Below are 19,041 nucleotides of genomic sequence, written 5' to 3'. Positions count from 1 at the left end.
CAGGATTCTATTTCAAAGTTATTGACACTCTTAACTTTGAAAAGTTAACAATTTGAAATATTAGATCGAAGCCCAAAGATGTCTGATATTTGTGTGACTGTTGTAGGATGTCCTCATCTGCATCGAAATGCTTTTCATGGCGATTGGAAATTATTATATATTTTCATATAAGCCGTATATAAAAGAAGGAGAGGAAGGCTCATGCTTCAACTCCTTCGTAGCAATGTTTGATGTGTCTGATATCAAGCATCACATTGCCGAGGACATGAGATATTTCAGTAAGTAACAGCTGTTTAACTTCTGTTAGTGTAAGTGTGTATATTGGGAAGCTAGGTTTGTGTGTTGTGCACATGGGGTCAGAGATGAAGCTCAGGTGTGGTCCCTCGGGATGTTCAGCTGGGTTTTGGAACAGGGTCTCTTGCTGTCCTGGGCCTCACAGATTCAGCTAGGATGGCTGACCAGAGAGCCCCAGGGATCCTATCTCTTCCTTGCTAGCACGGGGACTGCAAACATGCCCAGCTTTGTACCCGTGCTGAGGATCGAACTCAGGTCCTCATTCTTGTGTGGCATCCTGACCCAAATATGTAAGATAAGGTCATTTACTCTAGTAATTTAAGAAATGAGAAAATACGGAAAGCAGTGCCATGATACAGGCTCTTCAGATTTGGGGAAGACAAAGAGGGGAAGGGAGTGGTTATAGAATTATGTTTACAGCAGTAAAAATAACTTTCGGCTATTAATTTTATATTGTCTTATAGAAAGAATAACACAGTGTTCTCCAAAAAAAGATCCAGTACTCGAAACCCAGAGCATACTCAACACCCTAGTCGTCTTATCTCATGAGCACCAAATGAAGGTTCTCCAAGCACAAAGACAATCTTACGCCAGCGCGAGTATCGGGACTTTGGACAAGAATATTCCTCATAATGCAGCCGTTGCATTCCATCAGGGTGAACATACAAAAATAGACATACCAGAACACGAGGGCCCTCCTGACGGTTCAGGCAAGTATCTATTCATTAAAAAACAGCGTCTTCACAGGACATGCTCTGGGTCCGCAGATACACATCTGCGAGATTGTTTACAGGGAAAAGGTGAGCTGGGATCAAAGTTTATCTGTCACACTTTCCAAAATCAGGCCTTGTCTTTTGGAGTTAGTGATGATTCTCTAGTTTAATGATGCTGAGTTTGTCATTCCTTTGAGGTAGAAGGAATAGTCATATCATACACATCTAGAAGAATGATTCTCTGTCCGTGACCAGAGTCACGAGATGATCCATAGTGCTGCTGAAGTATATGGTCTCAGAAATATAAGTAGTGCTGCCATCACACCTTCCATGTGTGTTCAGGGTTAAGAGCACCCCGTATTCCTGCAGAGGACTCGGGTTCAGTAAAATCTAGGGCCAGCATGGCCAGCACCCTTTTCTGGCCTCCAAAGGCACTGCACACACATTGTGCACAGGTCTGCATGCACTAGAATATGCATATACATAAAATAAGTCTCTAAAGGAGACATATTAAGATATGGGTTTGCTTGGTTAGTCATAACTTTGAGTTTTGCCATTTTTTAGGGTATGTGAAAATATTGGTGTCCACAGTGAAAGACCTTTAAAGTCTTCAACGCATGGACTTACTTATGTATTTTAAATAACATTTCACGAGTGGTAAGTAAATCATCATTCCCCATAGCTGTACTAAGTTACTTTCTGTGCTGAGTGTTATCAGGTACTTTTCTTGAGAAAAATATTACCTTTTCATTTGTACATGTTACTTGAAACAGCTTTAATGTATATGAAAGTACAGTAATGTGTTCATGAATGATTTGGTGATGTTTCCCTGTCCGTGGACACCTGTTTGCCCTTGTTACCGCATAGCTGTGGGTAAAAGCATTGTGTGCTTCTAAATGAGCAGAACATAACACAGTCAGCCTGGTCAGTTAGAGGGAAAGTCTAATGGGTGCAAAAGGATAAAGTTTAAATAAAAATGGAAGGATTCACCAGGTGGTGGTGATACAGTCCTTTAATCCCAGCATAAAGGCAAATCTCTGAGTTTGAGACTAGCTGGGTCTACAGAGTGAGTTCCAGGACAGCCAGGGCTACACAAAGAAACCCTGTCTCAAAAAAAAAAGAAGAAAAAGAAGAAGAATAGAAAAAGAAAGAACTCAATATTCAATTGTCTTTTCTGTATTTAGAATTAAAGGAAAATAAAGACTGAAGATTTTTTGGTTTTTGTTTGTTTTGATTTTTCTCTGTGTAACAGTCATGGCTGTCCTGGAACTTGCTTTGTAGACCAGGCTAGCCTGAAACTCACAGAGATCTGCCTTCCTCCACCTCCCAAGTGCTGGAATTAAAGGCATGCACCACCACTGCCCGCCAAGACTGAAGTTTAAAAAAAAATTGGTGCTGTTCTAGGAACTTAAGGGCTGTAAGCAGTGTCTTTGGGTGGTGCTTCCCACAGTGTAGTAACTGAAATACAGTGGCCCACACACAGTGTTGGAAGTTTATAATGGTTCTGGGCATGGCAGCGCATGCCTTCAATCCCAGAAGGTGGGAGGCAGGGGCAGGCAGATCTGAGTGTGAGGCCAGCGTGGTCTACAAAGTGAGTTCCAAGACAGCCAGTGCTACACAGAGAAACCCTGTCTCAAAACACCCAAAACAAACAAAACAATTTTTAATGGAAATAAATGTGGTGTGTCTCCAGAGATTTCCCTCGTGTTTACCTTCATGACCCGGAGTCCTTTTTCTGGAAATGTAGTCTAAAGAAATAGTCAGAAGTGCTTTTGCCTTCTGGATGTGATACCCGTGATAAGAAAGGACTGGAAACGCTCTTCATTGTGGGCATAGTTTGTTCTTCCCATTGGCATTTAGATAGATATTAAAAGTAAAATTTAAGAAAACGGCACAAAAAATAGCTACTTTTAGTTGAAAACAATATTGGGGAACAAAATTTTATTTTAGTTCATGACAGATGTTAGAAAATTGGGTTGTGACTGGTGGAATATGGAGTGTTTGCCTAGCACGCATAGCCCTGGGTATGATCCCAGCCTAACAGGGTAACAGTTCATATGTACAGAGAAATGGCTCGGTGCCGAGAGTCAGTTTGTTTTGGTTTCTGTTGTTGCTGTTGCTTTTGAGTTTTTGAGACAGGGTTTCTCCATAGTTTTGAAGCCTGTCATGAAATTTGGTCTGTACACCAGGCTGGCGTCGAGCTCACCGAGGTCCGCCTACCTCTGCCTCCTGAGTGCTGGTATTAAAGGTGTGTGCCACCACCACTAGGCCTTCAATTTCTTTTATTGTTTTTTTTTAACAGTACTAGAGCTAGAACCCACGGCCTGTGAGTGTAGAGCATGCACCTTGCTTGGCCCTGACTCCACTGCAAGGATCTGAAGAAGGATCCTTACTGCTTTCCTGTCCTGGAGTAGTTTAAATGAGCATAAAGTGTCTTATCATTTTAATGGGGAAGGTAAGCTTTCAGAGATGCTTCTTGCTGTTGAAGTCCTGGTTGATTATTAGAACTGACTCTAATGTCATGAACATTTATTCTAAGGAGTCAGGCCAGCTGGACTAACAGACTGCTGTCAAGGAAATTTGTATGATGTAGATTTCATGGTCACAATTTTATTGAAACTGTACTTATTTAATGTGTTGATTTATAAACCGTGTATGTATGTGTGTTGTGTAAATGTTACACAAGAGACTAGCTAATAATAATAATAATAATAATAATAATAATAGAGTTTTTATAAAAAGTGACTGAAATTTGTGTTTAAAAGCTTAACAGGTCTGTTTCCCTTCTCTTTCGACTGAAGGAAATCTTCTGTTCATGTCATTTGTTTATTGCTTGAGTTACAGTATGTGAATACTTAGAAACACGTTCAGAAAAATGGTACATATGTCTTGAGAAATTTCACATGTATATCTCTGCAGTAACTTATTAAAAGCACTAAAACATTGACTAATCAGCCTTAAGTTCCACCTGGAATGTTCCTGTAGAGCAGGCTCTGGTTTCGGCTTTAAGAGTCAGTCCCTGTCTTCCTACTGCAGAATGATGAATGTTGCTTTTGTTTCTAGTTTGCCTTGTCCTCCCTCTGGCTGTTTTATGGAATGCTGAAAGAAGAGCTCATATCTCTGAAACCTATTTGCAAATTTATTTGTATCAAAATGGTATTCTGTCTCTCATTCTGGTAAGTATTGCATGCTCTTAAATATTCTTTCTTTTTAAATGTCAATAAAACTGTTGTTTAAGGGAGTTTTTTACAGTAATGTGAAGACAGTGCCAGACTTAGTGGTCCCAGCCCTTTGGAAACTGAGGCAGGACCACCCGTTCAAGGCCAGTCTGAACTAGGCAGATGTCCGTGGGCTGGAGAGAGGCTCAGCAGTTAGAGTTTGTGCATATCCAGAGTACCAAAGTTTGTCCCCAGCTGCCATGTATGGCGACTCACAACCTCATGTCACTGTAGTTCAAGGGACCTGAAGCCCTCTACTGACCTCTGTGACACATGCACATACTTGCACAGTCTCTCTCTCTCACTCTCTCTCTCACACACACACATACACACACACACAGAAACACACACACACTGACACACTTGTGCGCACACACATAGCAATGTTTTTTAAACCCACCCGTTTAGCTTTTGTAAGATTTACAAAATCAGGGCTGGAAAGATGGCTCAGCAGATAAGAGCCCTTACTATTCTTTCGTAGGATCTGGGTTGAGTTCCCAACACCAACAAAGTTAGTGGTCCCAACCCTCTGCAATTTCAGATCCGGGTGATTCTAATGCGCTCTTCTGGTATCTGCAGATACTCTACTTGTATATACACATGCCACTAAATATTAAAAAATATTTTATTTTTTAATGCAACACACAAAACTAAATATTAAAAAATCGTTTTTAAAAGTATTTTTAAAACACAATCTTAGTCCTGTGTGGTGGTATATACCTGTAGTCCCAACACTCAGGGTAAACCAAGAGAATCTCACATTGAGTTTGATGACAGCCTGCTCTCTATAGCAAGTTGTAGATTAGCCTATGCCACCGTGTGTGATCTTGTATCTAAACAATCAAAGAAGTAGTCAGACGGCCACTATGACATTTAAAAGATGAAGATAATTTGAGATAGCCTAACTATCTTGATGCCATCGTTAAAATTATAGTTCTGCTGGGTGTGGTAGTGTACCCTTTAACCCCAGCACTCCCCCGGGAGGCAGAAGCAGGTGGTTCTCTATGAGTTCAAGGCTAGCAGGGTCTACATAGCAAGTGTGAGGCCAGTCAGAGGTACATAGTGTGACCCTGTCTCAAAATGAATGAAATAAACTGTTTAAAATTATGATTGTCATGAATAAAACAGTATCAGTTTAGGAGAAGACATTTAATGGCGTGAGGAAATGTTTATCAGTGTGTGTTTTTTAAAATACAAGGTAGGGATGGAGATACACTTGAGTGTCCGCATAGTGTAGACAGGGCCCTACTGCCTGTCCTCGGTGTCACAAAACAAACAAACAAACCTAGACATGGTGTTAGATTAGTAATAGGCTAGGTAATAAGAGTTACATAGACAAATCTATCCAGTTTAGCAGTTCAGTAAGGGGAAAAGAGAAAAAAATTCATGGAATTGCACTGCCAGAGCAATGATTAGCATCTGAGGGCACACATCATGTGCAGTCTTCTACAGACGTAATTTATGCTAGAAAAACTTCTGGAACTCAACAGCATTCTAATTCAGATAACCCGTAAGCTGGCAGGATAGCTCAGCAGGGAAAGGCCCTTGCTGTGCACACCAAAGAATTGAGATTGATCCCCAGCACCCTTGTAAAAGCAGAAGTAGAGAACAGAGCCGCCCTCAGGGACCCTGCCCCACTGATCAAAAAGGAGGGGAAATAAGACAGAGTAGTAGAGCCGTGGCATGGGTCAGCAGGAAGAGAGGCTTGCCGTTGCCAAGCCTGACGAGGGGAGTTCCACCCAAGAGCCCACGGTAGAGGGAAAGAAACGGCACCAGCGGGTTGTCTTCCGATCTCACATACACGGCTGAAAATAAATAGTATTTTTTTGATCCTAGTAATTATCCAGGTGTGATGGCACGTGCCTTTAGTCTCAGCACTTGGGAGGCAGAGGTGGCCAGATCTCGGGTTCAAGACCAGGTTGGTCAACATAGCAAGTTCTAGAACAATCAGGGTTGCATAGAAAGACCCTGTACCTAAATAAATAAAATAATAAAGTGCTAGTAGGCCCATATAAACACACTGCTAGAACGCAGAATCTAATTATTTGTACCTGGTTTCAAAACAACAACAAAAAAGATATGTAAGTCAAATGCTGAAGTTCTGAGAATACATAATGAAATTCATCTTATGAAGCTAATACATTTGTAAGGCAAGGTGCATATATTTAATGTAAACACAGTTTGTTTGGGAGTGTGTTCTGTAGGCAGGATAGTTTGGAGTCCTAGGATACACTGAGGCCTTAACTGTTTGTGGTTGCGTATTTTAATCTTTTTGTGTATATGTTATGTATGTGTTTATTGTGAGTGGGAACATGCCCATGTCATGTGTGCATATGGAGATGAGGAGCTTTGGGTGTCCATGTCTTACATTGAGGTGAGGGTCTCTTAATTGTTCACTGTACACACTCAAGGCTTGCTGGCCTGCGGTCTTCCCCGGACTCTGTCCCACCTCTCAGCTCCCCTCAGGAACGCTGGTTTACGTGTGTGTGTGCTACATGCCAGCCTTACCTGGGTTCTGTGCTTCTCATTTAGGACCTTCCTCACTCTTGTACAACAAGCGCTTTGCCCACTGAGCCACCTCCCTAGCCCCTAATCGCATAAAACAGCCGGTCATTTCATGATTTAGATTTGACATTTACCTCTTCTTGACATCCAGGCAAGCAGTACTAATCAGTGTATTACTAAAATCTGGCATAATTTCAAAGATACATGTGATGGAAGGGCAACGTCCTGAAGCTGTGGCCACAGGCCTGCAGGTAAGTAGGGCTGTCTCCGAACTCAGGGGGTGTTACTGTTTAAGCTATTTAATGCAGTGATGCCCAGAACCTGCCAACATGCAAACAGTGGGCATGACTGCTAGCTTACTATGTAGTGAGGAGCGAGAACCTGAGAGAAATGGCCTACAGGGACTCATGGGTACTGATTTTATTCCTGGTCTGCTTATGTCTGCATGGTTTCTTTCAGTGCTTGTGTACTGCATTGAGAAATTCTTGAGTGAGGGAAAGCAAAAGAGATGCAAACTTTGCTTGTCATGTTATGAAGTGGGGAAAAATGTTGAAAAGGAATATAATCAGGATTCTATTTCAAAGTTATTGACACTCTTAACTTTGAAAAGTTAACAATTTGAAATATTAGATCGAAGCCCAAAGATGTCTGATATTTGTGTGACTGTTGTAGGATGTCCTCATCTGCATCGAAATGCTTTTCATGGCGATTGGAAATTATTATATATTTTCATATAAGCCGTATATAAAAGAAGGAGAGGAAGGCTCATGCTTCAACTCCTTCGTAGCAATGTTTGATGTGTCTGATATCAAGCATCACATTGCCGAGGACATGAGATATTTCAGTAAGTAACAGCTGTTTAACTTCTGTTAGTGTAAGTGTGTATATTGGGAAGCTAGGTTTGTGTGTTGTGCACATGGGGTCAGAGATGAAGCTCAGGTGTGGTCCCTCGGGATGTTCAGCTTGGGTTTTGGAACAGGGTCTCTTGCTGTCCTGGGCCTCACAGATTCAGCTAGGATGGCTGACCAGAGAGCCCCAGGGATCCTATCTCTTCCTTGCTAGCACGGGGACTGCAAACATGCCCAGCTTTGTACCCGTGCTGAGGATCGAACTCAGGTCCTCATTCTTGTGTGGCATCCTGACCCAAATATGTAAGATAAGGTCATTTACTCTAGTAATTTAAGAAATGAGAAAATACGGAAAGCAGTGCCATGATACAGGCTCTTCAGATTTGGGGAAGACAAAGAGGGGAAGGGAGTGGTTATAGAATTATGTTTACAGCAGTAAAAATAACTTTCGGCTATTAATTTTATATTGTCTTATAGAAAGAATAACACAGTGTTCTCCAAAAAAAGATCCAGTACTCGAAACCCAGAGCATACTCAACACCCTAGTCGTCTTATCTCATGAGCACCAAATGAAGGTTCTCCAAGCACAAAGACAATCTTACGCCAGCGCGAGTATCGGGACTTTGGACAAGAATATTCCTCATAATGCAGCCGTTGCATTCCATCAGGGTGAACATACAAAAATAGACATACCAGAACACGAGGGCCCTCCTGACGGTTCAGGCAAGTATCTATTCATTAAAAAACAGCGTCTTCACAGGACATGCTCTGGGTCCGCAGATACACATCTGCGAGATTGTTTACAGGGAAAAGGTGAGCTGGGATCAAAGTTTATCTGTCACACTTTCCAAAATCAGGCCTTGTCTTTTGGAGTTAGTGATGATTCTCTAGTTTAATGATGCTGAGTTTGTCATTCCTTTGAGGTAGAAGGAATAGTCATATCATACACATCTAGAAGAATGATTCTCTGTCCGTGACCAGAGTCACGAGATGATCCATAGTGCTGCTGAAGTATATGGTCTCAGAAATATAAGTAGTGCTGCCATCACACCTTCCATGTGTGTTCAGGGTTAAGAGCACCCCGTACTCCTGCAGAGGACTCGGGTTCAGTAAAATCTAGGGCCAGCATGGCCAGCACCCTTTTCTGGCCTCCAAAGGCACTGCACACACATTGTGCACAGGTCTGCATGCACTAGAATATGCATATACATAAAATAAGTCTCTAAAGGAGACATATTAAGATATGGGTTTGCTTGGTTAGTCATAACTTTGAGTTTTGCCATTTTTTAGGGTATGTGAAAATATTGGTGTCCACAGTGAAAGACCTTTAAAGTCTTCAACGCATGGACTTACTTATGTATTTTAAATAACATTTCACGAGTGGTAAGTAAATCATCATTCCCCATAGCTGTACTAAGTTACTTTCTGTGCTGAGTGTTATCAGGTACTTTTCTTGAGAAAAATATTACCTTTTCATTTGTACATGTTACTTGAAACAGCTTTAATGTATATGAAAGTACAGTAATGTGTTCATGAATGATTTGGTGATGTTTCCCTGTCCGTGGACACCTGTTTGCCCTTGTTACCGCATAGCTGTGGGTAAAAGCATTGTGTGCTTCTAAATGAGCAGAACATAACACAGTCAGCCTGGTCAGTTAGAGGGAAAGTCTAATGGGTGCAAAAGGATAAAGTTTAAATAAAAATGGAAGGATTCACCAGGTGGTGGTGATACAGTCCTTTAATCCCAGCATAAAGGCAAATCTCTGAGTTTGAGACTAGCTGGGTCTACAGAGTGAGTTCCAGGACAGCCAGGGCTACACAAAGAAACCCTGTCTCAAAAAAAAAAGAAGAAAAAGAAGAAGAATAGAAAAAGAAAGAACTCAATATTCAATTGTCTTTTCTGTATTTAGAATTAAAGGAAAATAAAGACTGAAGATTTTTTGGTTTTTGTTTGTTTTGATTTTTCTCTGTGTAACAGTCATGGCTGTCCTGGAACTTGCTTTGTAGACCAGGCTAGCCTGAAACTCACAGAGATCTGCCTTCCTCCACCTCCCAAGTGCTGGAATTAAAGGCATGCACCACCACTGCCCGCCAAGACTGAAGTTTAAAAAAAAATTGGTGCTGTTCTAGGAACTTAAGGGCTGTAAGCAGTGTCTTTGGGTGGTGCTTCCCACAGTGTAGTAACTGAAATACAGTGGCCCACACACAGTGTTGGAAGTTTATAATGGTTCTGGGCATGGCAGCGCATGCCTTCAATCCCAGAAGGTGGGAGGCAGGGGCAGGCAGATCTGAGTGTGAGGCCAGCGTGGTCTACAAAGTGAGTTCCAAGACAGCCAGTGCTACACAGAGAAACCCTGTCTCAAAACACCCAAAACAAACAAAACAATTTTTAATGGAAATAAATGTGGTGTGTCTCCAGAGATTTCCCTCGTGTTTACCTTCATGACCCGGAGTCCTTTTTCTGGAAATGTAGTCTAAAGAAATAGTCAGAAGTGCTTTTGCCTTCTGGATGTGATACCCGTGATAAGAAAGGACTGGAAACGCTCTTCATTGTGGGCATAGTTTGTTCTTCCCATTGGCATTTAGATAGATATTAAAAGTAAAATTTAAGAAAACGGCACAAAAAATAGCTACTTTTAGTTGAAAACAATATTGGGGAACAAAATTTTATTTTAGTTCATGACAGATGTTAGAAAATTGGGTTGTGACTGGTGGAATATGGAGTGTTTGCCTAGCACGCATAGCCCTGGGTATGATCCCAGCCTAACAGGGTAACAGTTCATATGTACAGAGAAATGGCTCGGTGCCGAGAGTCAGTTTGTTTTGGTTTCTGTTGTTGCTGTTGCTTTTGAGTTTTTGAGACAGGGTTTCTCCATAGTTTTGAAGCCTGTCATGAAATTTGGTCTGTACACCAGGCTGGCGTCGAGCTCACCGAGGTCCGCCTACCTCTGCCTCCTGAGTGCTGGTATTAAAGGTGTGTGCCACCACCACTAGGCCTTCAATTTCTTTTATTGTTTTTTTTTAACAGTACTAGAGCTAGAACCCACGGCCTGTGAGTGTAGAGCATGCACCTTGCTTGGCCCTGACTCCACTGCAAGGATCTGAAGAAGGATCCTTACTGCTTTCCTGTCCTGGAGTAGTTTAAATGAGCATAAAGTGTCTTATCATTTTAATGGGGAAGGTAAGCTTTCAGAGATGCTTCTTGCTGTTGAAGTCCTGGTTGATTATTAGAACTGACTCTAATGTCATGAACATTTATTCTAAGGAGTCAGGCCAGCTGGACTAACAGACTGCTGTCAAGGAAATTTGTATGATGTAGATTTCATGGTCACAATTTTATTGAAACTGTACTTATTTAATGTGTTGATTTATAAACCGTGTATGTATGTGTGTTGTGTAAATGTTACACAAGAGACTAGCTAATAATAATAATAATAATAATAGAGTTTTTATAAAAAGTGACTGAAATTTGTGTTTAAAAGCTTAACAGGTCTGTTTCCCTTCTCTTTCGACTGAAGGAAATCTTCTGTTCATGTCATTTGTTTATTGCTTGAGTTACAGTATGTGAATACTTAGAAACACGTTCAGAAAAATGGTACATATGTCTTGAGAAATTTCACATGTATATCTCTGCAGTAACTTATTAAAAGCACTAAAACATTGACTAATCAGCCTTAAGTTCCACCTGGAATGTTCCTGTAGAGCAGGCTCTGGTTTCGGCTTTAAGAGTCAGTCCCTGTCTTCCTACTGCAGAATGATGAATGTTGCTTTTGTTTCTAGTTTGCCTTGTCCTCCCTCTGGCTGTTTTATGGAATGCTGAAAGAAGAGCTCATATCTCTGAAACCTATTTGCAAATTTATTTGTATCAAAATGGTATTCTGTCTCTCATTCTGGTAAGTATTGCATGCTCTTAAATATTCTTTCTTTTTAAATGTCAATAAAACTGTTGTTTAAGGGAGTTTTTTACAGTAATGTGAAGACAGTGCCAGACTTAGTGGTCCCAGCCCTTTGGAAACTGAGGCAGGACCACCCGTTCAAGGCCAGTCTGAACTAGGCAGATGTCCGTGGGCTGGAGAGAGGCTCAGCAGTTAGAGTTTGTGCATATCCAGAGTACCAAAGTTTGTCCCCAGCTGCCATGTATGGCGACTCACAACCTCATGTCACTGTAGTTCAAGGGACCTGAATCCCTCTACTGACCTCTGTGACACATGCACATACTTGCACAGTCTCTCTCTCTCACTCTCTCTCTCACACACACACATACACACACACACAGAAACACACACACACTGACACACTTGTGCGCACACACATAGCAATGTTTTTTAAACCCACCCGTTTAGCTTTTGTAAGATTTACAAAATCAGGGCTGGAAAGATGGCTCAGCAGATAAGAGCCCTTACTATTCTTTCGTAGGATCTGGGTTGAGTTCCCAACACCAACAAAGTTAGTGGTCCCAACCCTCTGCAATTTCAGATCCGGGTGATTCTAATGCGCTCTTCTGGTATCTGCAGATACTCTACTTGTATATACACATGCCACTAAATATTAAAAAATATTTTATTTTTTAATGCAACACACAAAACTAAATATTAAAAAATCGTTTTTAAAAGTATTTTTAAAACACAATCTTAGTCCTGTGTGGTGGTATATACCTGTAGTCCCAACACTCAGGGTAAACCAAGAGAATCTCACATTGAGTTTGATGACAGCCTGCTCTCTATAGCAAGTTGTAGATTAGCCTATGCCACCGTGTGTGATCTTGTATCTAAACAATCAAAGAAGTAGTCAGACGGCCACTATGACATTTAAAAGATGAAGATAATTTGAGATAGCCTAACTATCTTGATGCCATCGTTAAAATTATAGTTCTGCTGGGTGTGGTAGTGTACCCTTTAATCCCAGCACTCCCCCGGGAGGCAGAAGCAGGTGGTTCTCTATGAGTTCAAGGCTAGCAGGGTCTACATAGCAAGTGTGAGGCCAGTCAGAGGTACATAGTGTGACCCTGTCTCAAAATGAATGAAATAAACTGTTTAAAATTATGATTGTCATGAATAAAACAGTATCAGTTTAGGAGAAGACATTTAATGGCATGAGGAAATGTTTATCAGTGTGTGTTTTTTAAAATACAAGGTAGGGATGGAGATACATTTGAGTGTCCGCATAGTGTAGACAAGGCCCTACTGCCTGTCCTCGGTGTCACAAAACAAACAAACAAACAAACCTAGACATGGTGTTAGATTAGTAATAGGCTAGGTAATAAGAGTTACATAGACAAATCTATCCAGTTTAGCAGTTCAGTAAGGGGAAAAGAGAAAAAAATTCATGGAATTGCACTGCCAGAGCAATGATTAGCATCTGAGGGCACACATCATGTGCAGTCTTCTACAGACGTAATTTATGCTAGAAAAACTTCTGGAACTCAACAGCATTCTAATTCAGATAACCCGTAAGCTGGCAGGATAGCTCAGCAGGGAAAGGCCCTTGCTGTGCACACCAAAGAATTGAGATTGATCCCCAGCACCCTTGTAAAAGCAGAAGTAGAGAACAGAGCCGCCCTCAGGGACCCTGCCACACTGATCAAAAAGGAGGGGAAATAAGACAGAGTAGTAGAGCCATGGCATGGGTCAGCAGGAAGAGAGGCTTGCCGTTGCCAAGCCTGACGAGGGGAGTTCCACCCAAGAGCCCACGGTAGAGGGAAAGAAACGGCACCAGCGGGTTGTCTTCCGATCTCACATACACGGCTGAAAATAAATAGTATTTTTTTGATCCTAGTAATTATCCAGGTGTGATGGCACGTGCCTTTAGTCTCAGCACTTGGGAGGCAGAGGTGGCCAGATCTCGGGTTCAAGACCAGGTTGGTCAACATAGCAAGTTCTAGAACAATCAGGGTTGCATAGAAAGACCCTGTACCTAAATAAATAAAATAATAAAGTGCTAGTAGGCCCATATAAACACACTGCTAGAACGCAGAATCTAATTATTTGTACCTGGTTTCAAAACAACAACAAAAAAGATATGTAAGTCAAATGCTGAAGTTCTGAGAATACATAATGAAATTCATCTTATGAAGCTAATACATTTGTAAGGCAAGGTGCATATATTTAATGTAAACACAGTTTGTTTGGGAGTGTGTTCTGTAGGCAGGATAGTTTGGAGTCCTAGGATACACTGAGGCCTTAACTGTTTGTGGTTGCGTATTTTAATCTTTTTGTGTATATGTTATGTATGTGTTTATTGTGAGTGGGAACATGCCCATGTCATGTGTGCATATGGAGATGAGGAGCTTTGGGTGTCCATGTCTTACATTGAGGTGAGGGTCTCTTAATTGTTCACTGTACACACTCAAGGCTTGCTGGCCTGCGGTCTTCCCCGGACTCTGTCCCACCTCTCAGCTCCCCTCAGGAACGCTGGTTTACGTGTGTGTGTGCTACATGCCAGCCTTACCTGGGTTCTGTGCTTCTCATTTAGGACCTTCCTCACTCTTGTACAACAAGCGCTTTGCCCACTGAGCCACCTCCCTAGCCCCTAATCGCATAAAACAGCCGGTCATTTCATGATTTAGATTTGACATTTACCTCTTCTTGACATCCAGGCAAGCAGTACTAATCAGTGTATTACTAAAATCTGGCATAATTTCAAAGATACATGTGATGGAAGGGCAACGTCCTGAAGCTGTGGCCACAGGCCTGCAGGTAAGTAGGGCTGTCTCCGAACTCAGGGGGTGTTACTGTTTAAGCTATTTAATGCAGTGATGCCCAGAACCTGCCAACGTGCAAACAGTGGGCATGACTGCTAGCTTACTATGTAGTGAGGAGCGAGAACCTGAGAGAAATGGCCTACAGGGACTCATGGGTACTGATTTTATTCCTGGTCCGCTTATGTCTGCATGGTTTCTTTCAGTGCTTGTGTACTGCATTGAGAAATTCTTGAGTGAGGGAAAGCAAAAGAGATGCAAACTTTGCTTGTCATGTTATGAAGTGGGGAAAAATGTTGAAAAGGAATATAATCAGGATTCTATTTCAAAGTTATTGACACTCTTAACTTTGAAAAGTTAACAATTTGAAATATTAGATCGAAGCCCAAAGATGTCTGATATTTGTGTGACTGTTGTAGGATGTCCTCATCTGCATCGAAATGCTTTTCATGGCGATTGGAAATTATTATATATTTTCATATAAGCCGTATATAAAAGAAGGAGAGGAAGGCTCATGCTTCAACTCCTTCGTAGCAATGTTTGATGTGTCTGATATCAAGCATCACATTGCCGAGGACATGAGATATTTCAGTAAGTAACAGCTGTTTAACTTCTGTTAGTGTAAGTGTGTATATTGGGAAGCTAGGTTTGTGTGTTGTGCACATGGGGTCAGAGATGAAGCTCAGGTGTGGTCCCTCGGGATGTTCAGCTTGGGTTTTGGAACAGGGTCTCTTGCTGTCCTGGGCCTCACAGATTCAGCTAGGATGGCTGACCAGAGAGCCCCAGGGATCCTATCTCTTCCTTGCTAGCACGGGGACTGCAAACATGCCCAGCTTTGTACCCGTGCTGAGGATCGAACTCAGGTCCTCATTCTTGTGTGGCATCCTGACCCAAATATGTAAGATAAGGTCATTTACTCTAGTAATTTAAGAAATGAGAAAATACGGAAAGCAGTGCCATGATACAGGCTCTTCAGATTTGGGGAAGACAAAGAGGGGAAGGGAGTGGTTATAGAATTATGTTTACAGCAGTAAAAATAACTTTCGGCTATTAATTTTATATTGTCTTATAGAAAGAATAACACAGTGTTCTCCAAAAAAAGATCCAGTACTCGAAACCCAGAGCATACTCAACACCCTAGTCGTCTTATCTCATGAGCACCAAATGAAGGTTCTCCAAGCACAAAGACAATCTTACGCCAGCGCGAGTATCGGGACTTTGGACAAGAATATTCCTCATAATGCAGCCGTTGCATTCCATCAGGGTGAACATACAAAAATAGACATACCAGAACACGAGGGCCCTCCTGACGGTTCAGGCAAGTATCTATTCATTAAAAAACAGCGTCTTCACAGGACATGCTCTGGGTCCGCAGATACACATCTGCGAGATTGTTTACAGGGAAAAGGTGAGCTGGGATCAAAGTTTATCTGTCACACTTTCCAAAATCAGGCCTTGTCTTTTGGAGTTAGTGATGATTCTCTAGTTTAATGATGCTGAGTTTGTCATTCCTTTGAGGTAGAAGGAATAGTCATATCATACACATCTAGAAGAATGATTCTCTGTCCGTGACCAGAGTCACGAGATGATCCATAGTGCTGCTGAAGTATATGGTCTCAGAAATATAAGTAGTGCTGCCATCACACCTTCCATGTGTGTTCAGGGTTAAGAGCACCCCGTACTCCTGCAGAGGACTCGGGTTCAGTAAAATCTAGGGCCAGCATGGCCAGCACCCTTTTCTGGCCTCCAAAGGCACTGCACACACATTGTGCACAGGTCTGCATGCACTAGAATATGCATATACATAAAATAAGTCTCTAAAGGAGACATATTAAGATATGGGTTTGCTTGGTTAGTCATAACTTTGAGTTTTGCCATTTTTTAGGGTATGTGAAAATATTGGTGTCCACAGTGAAAGACCTTTAAAGTCTTCAACGCATGGACTTACTTATGTATTTTAAATAACATTTCACGAGTGGTAAGTAAATCATCATTCCCCATAGCTGTACTAAGTTACTTTCTGTGCTGAGTGTTATCAGGTACTTTTCTTGAGAAAAATATTACCTTTTCATTTGTACATGTTACTTGAAACAGCTTTAATGTATATGAAAGTACAGTAATGTGTTCATGAATGATTTGGTGATGTTTCCCTGTCCGTGGACACCTGTTTGCCCTTGTTACCGCATAGCTGTGGGTAAAAGCATTGTGTGCTTCTAAATGAGCAGAACATAACACAGTCAGCCTGGTCAGTTAGAGGGAAAGTCTAATGGGTGCAAAAGGATAAAGTTTAAATAAAAATGGAAGGATTCACCAGGTGGTGGTGATACAGTCCTTTAATCCCAGCATAAAGGCAAATCTCTGAGTTTGAGACTAGCTGGGTCTACAGAGTGAGTTCCAGGACAGCCAGGGCTACACAAAGAAACCCTGTCTCAAAAAAAAAAGAAGAAAAAGAAGAAGAATAGAAAAAGAAAGAACTCAATATTCAATTGTCTTTTCTGTATTTAGAATTAAAGGAAAATAAAGACTGAAGATTTTTTGGTTTTTGTTTGTTTTGATTTTTCTCTGTGTAACAGTCATGGCTGTCCTGGAACTTGCTTTGTAGACCAGGCTAGCCTGAAACTCACAGAGATCTGCCTTCCTCCACCTCCCAAGTGCTGGAATTAAAGGCATGCACCACCACTGCCCGCCAAGACTGAAGTTTAAAAAAAAATTGGTGCTGTTCTAGGAACTTAAGGGCTGTAAGCAGTGTCTTTGGGTGGTGCTTCCCACAGTGTAGTAACTGAAATACAGTGGCCCACACACAGTGTTGGAAGTTTATAATGGTTCTGGGCATGGCAGCGCATGCCTTCAATCCCAGAAGGTGGGAGGCAGGGGCAGGCAGATCTGAGTGTGAGGCCAGCGTGGTCTACAAAGTGAGTTCCAAGACAGCCAGTGCTACACAGAGAAACCCTGTCTCAAAACACCCAAAACAAACAAAACAATTTTTAATGGAAATAAATGTGGTGTGTCTCCAGAGATTTCCCTCGTGTTTACCTTCATGACCCGGAGTCCTTTTTCTGGAAATGTAGTCTAAAGAAATAGTCAGAAGTGCTTTTGCCTTCTGGATGTGATACCCGTGATAAGAAAGGACTGGAAACGCTCTTCATTGTGGGCATAGTTTGTTCTTCCCATTGGCATTTAGATAGATATTAAAAGTAAAATTTAAGAAAACGGCACAAAAAATAGCTACTTTTAGTTGAAAACAATATTGGGGAACAAAATTTTATTTTAGTTCATGACAGATGTTAGAAAATTGGGTTGTGACTGGTGGAATATGGAGTGTTTGCCTAGCACGCATAGCCCTGGGTATGATCCCAGCCTAACAGGGTAACAGTTCATATGTACAGAGAAATGGCTCGGTGCCGAGAGTCAGTTTGTTTTGGTTTCTGTTGTTGCTGTTGCTTTTGAGTTTTTGAGACAGGGTTTCTCCATAGTTTTGAAGCCTGTCATGAAATTTGGTCTGTACACCAGGCTGGCGTCGAGCTCACCGAGGTCCGCCTACCTCTGCCTCCTGAGTGCTGGTATTAAAGGTGTGTGCCACCACCACTAGGCCTTCAATTTCTTTTATTGTTTTTTTTTAACAGTACTAGAGCTAGAACCCACGGCCTGTGAGTGTAGAGCATGCACCTTGCTTGGCCCTGACTCCACTGCAAGGATCTGAAGAAGGATCCTTACTGCTTTCCTGTCCTGGAGTAGTTTAAATGAGCATAAAGTGTCTTATCATTTTAATGGGGAAGGTAAGCTTTCAGAGATGCTTCTTGCTGTTGAAGTCCTGGTTGATTATTAGAACTGACTCTAATGTCATGAACATTTATTCTAAGGAGTCAGGCCAGCTGGACTAACAGACTGCTGTCAAGGAAATTTGTATGATGTAGATTTCATGGTCACAATTTTATTGAAACTGTACTTATTTAATGTGTTGATTTATAAACCGTGTATGTATGTGTGTTGTGTAAATGTTACACAAGAGACTAGCTAATAATAATAATAATAATAATAATAATAGAGTTTTTATAAAAAGTGACTGAAATTTGTGTTTAAAAGCTTAACAGGTCTGTTTCCCTTCTCTTTCGACTGAAGGAAATCTTCTGTTCATGTCATTTGTTTATTGCTTGAGTTACAGTATGTGAATACTTAGAAACACGTTCAGAAAAATGGTACATATGTCTTGAGAAATTTCACATGTATATCTCTGCAGTAACTTATTAAAAGCACTAAAACATTGACTAATCAGCCTTAAGTTCCACCTGGAATGTTCCTGTAGAGCAGGCTCTGGTTTCGGCTTTAAGAGTCAGTCCCTGTCTTCCTACTGCAGAATGATGAATGTTGCTTTTGTTTCTAGTTTGCCTTGTCCTCCCTCTGGCTGTTTTATGGAATGCTGAAAGAAGAGCTCATATCTCTGAAACCTATTTGCAAATTTATTTGTATCAAAATGGTATTCTGTCTCTCATTCTGGTAAGTATTGCATGCTCTTAAATATTCTTTCTTTTTAAATGTCAATAAAACTGTTGTTTAAGGGAGTTTTTTACAGTAATGTGAAGACAGTGCCAGACTTAGTGGTCCCAGCCCTTTGGAAACTGAGGCAGGACCACCCGTTCAAGGCCAGTCTGAACTAGGCAGATGTCCGTGGGCTGGAGAGAGGCTCAGCAGTTAGAGTTTGTGCATATCCAGAGTACCAAAGTTTGTCCCCAGCTGCCATGTATGGCGACTCACAACCTCATGTCACT

General features: G+C 41.5%; 1 protein-coding gene across 3 annotated transcripts in view; it reads left to right on the top strand.

Annotated features, from left to right (window-relative positions):
* LOC130863518 (transmembrane protein 184C-like) overlaps nucleotides 1-18,037 on the top strand; it is a 47,249-nt gene extending 29,212 nt beyond the window's left edge. Inside the window, exons 12-19 of one of the 3 annotated variants that reach the window (XM_057753566.1) lie at nucleotides 759-1,004; nucleotides 8,056-8,301; nucleotides 8,869-8,961; nucleotides 10,607-10,759; nucleotides 11,359-11,471; nucleotides 14,174-14,273; nucleotides 14,695-14,866; nucleotides 15,348-15,485. In XM_057753566.1, coding sequence (XP_057609549.1) covers nucleotides 759-1,004; nucleotides 8,056-8,301; nucleotides 8,869-8,909 — 533 coding nt within the window. In that variant the 3' untranslated portion in view covers nucleotides 8,910-8,961; nucleotides 10,607-10,759; nucleotides 11,359-11,471; ... (1 more) ...; nucleotides 14,695-14,866; nucleotides 15,348-15,485. Of the gene's footprint in view, nucleotides 1-758; nucleotides 1,005-1,571; nucleotides 1,665-3,309; nucleotides 3,463-4,070; nucleotides 4,184-6,881; nucleotides 6,902-8,055; nucleotides 8,302-8,868; nucleotides 8,962-10,606; nucleotides 10,760-11,358; nucleotides 11,472-14,173; nucleotides 14,274-14,694; nucleotides 14,867-15,347; nucleotides 15,594-16,160; nucleotides 16,254-17,898 lie in introns of those variants that run through there. The other 2 variants (XM_057753565.1, XM_057753567.1) reach the window with 2 other exon arrangements.
* The last annotated feature ends 1,004 nt before the right edge of the window (nucleotides 18,038-19,041 follow it).

This window comes from Chionomys nivalis, chromosome 21 (genome assembly GCF_950005125.1).
Source record: "Chionomys nivalis chromosome 21, mChiNiv1.1, whole genome shotgun sequence".
NCBI classification, from domain to species: domain Eukaryota; kingdom Metazoa; phylum Chordata; class Mammalia; order Rodentia; family Cricetidae; genus Chionomys; species Chionomys nivalis.
Note: the sequence above shows the minus strand (reverse complement) of the source record. Positions and strands in the feature narration are given on the sequence as shown.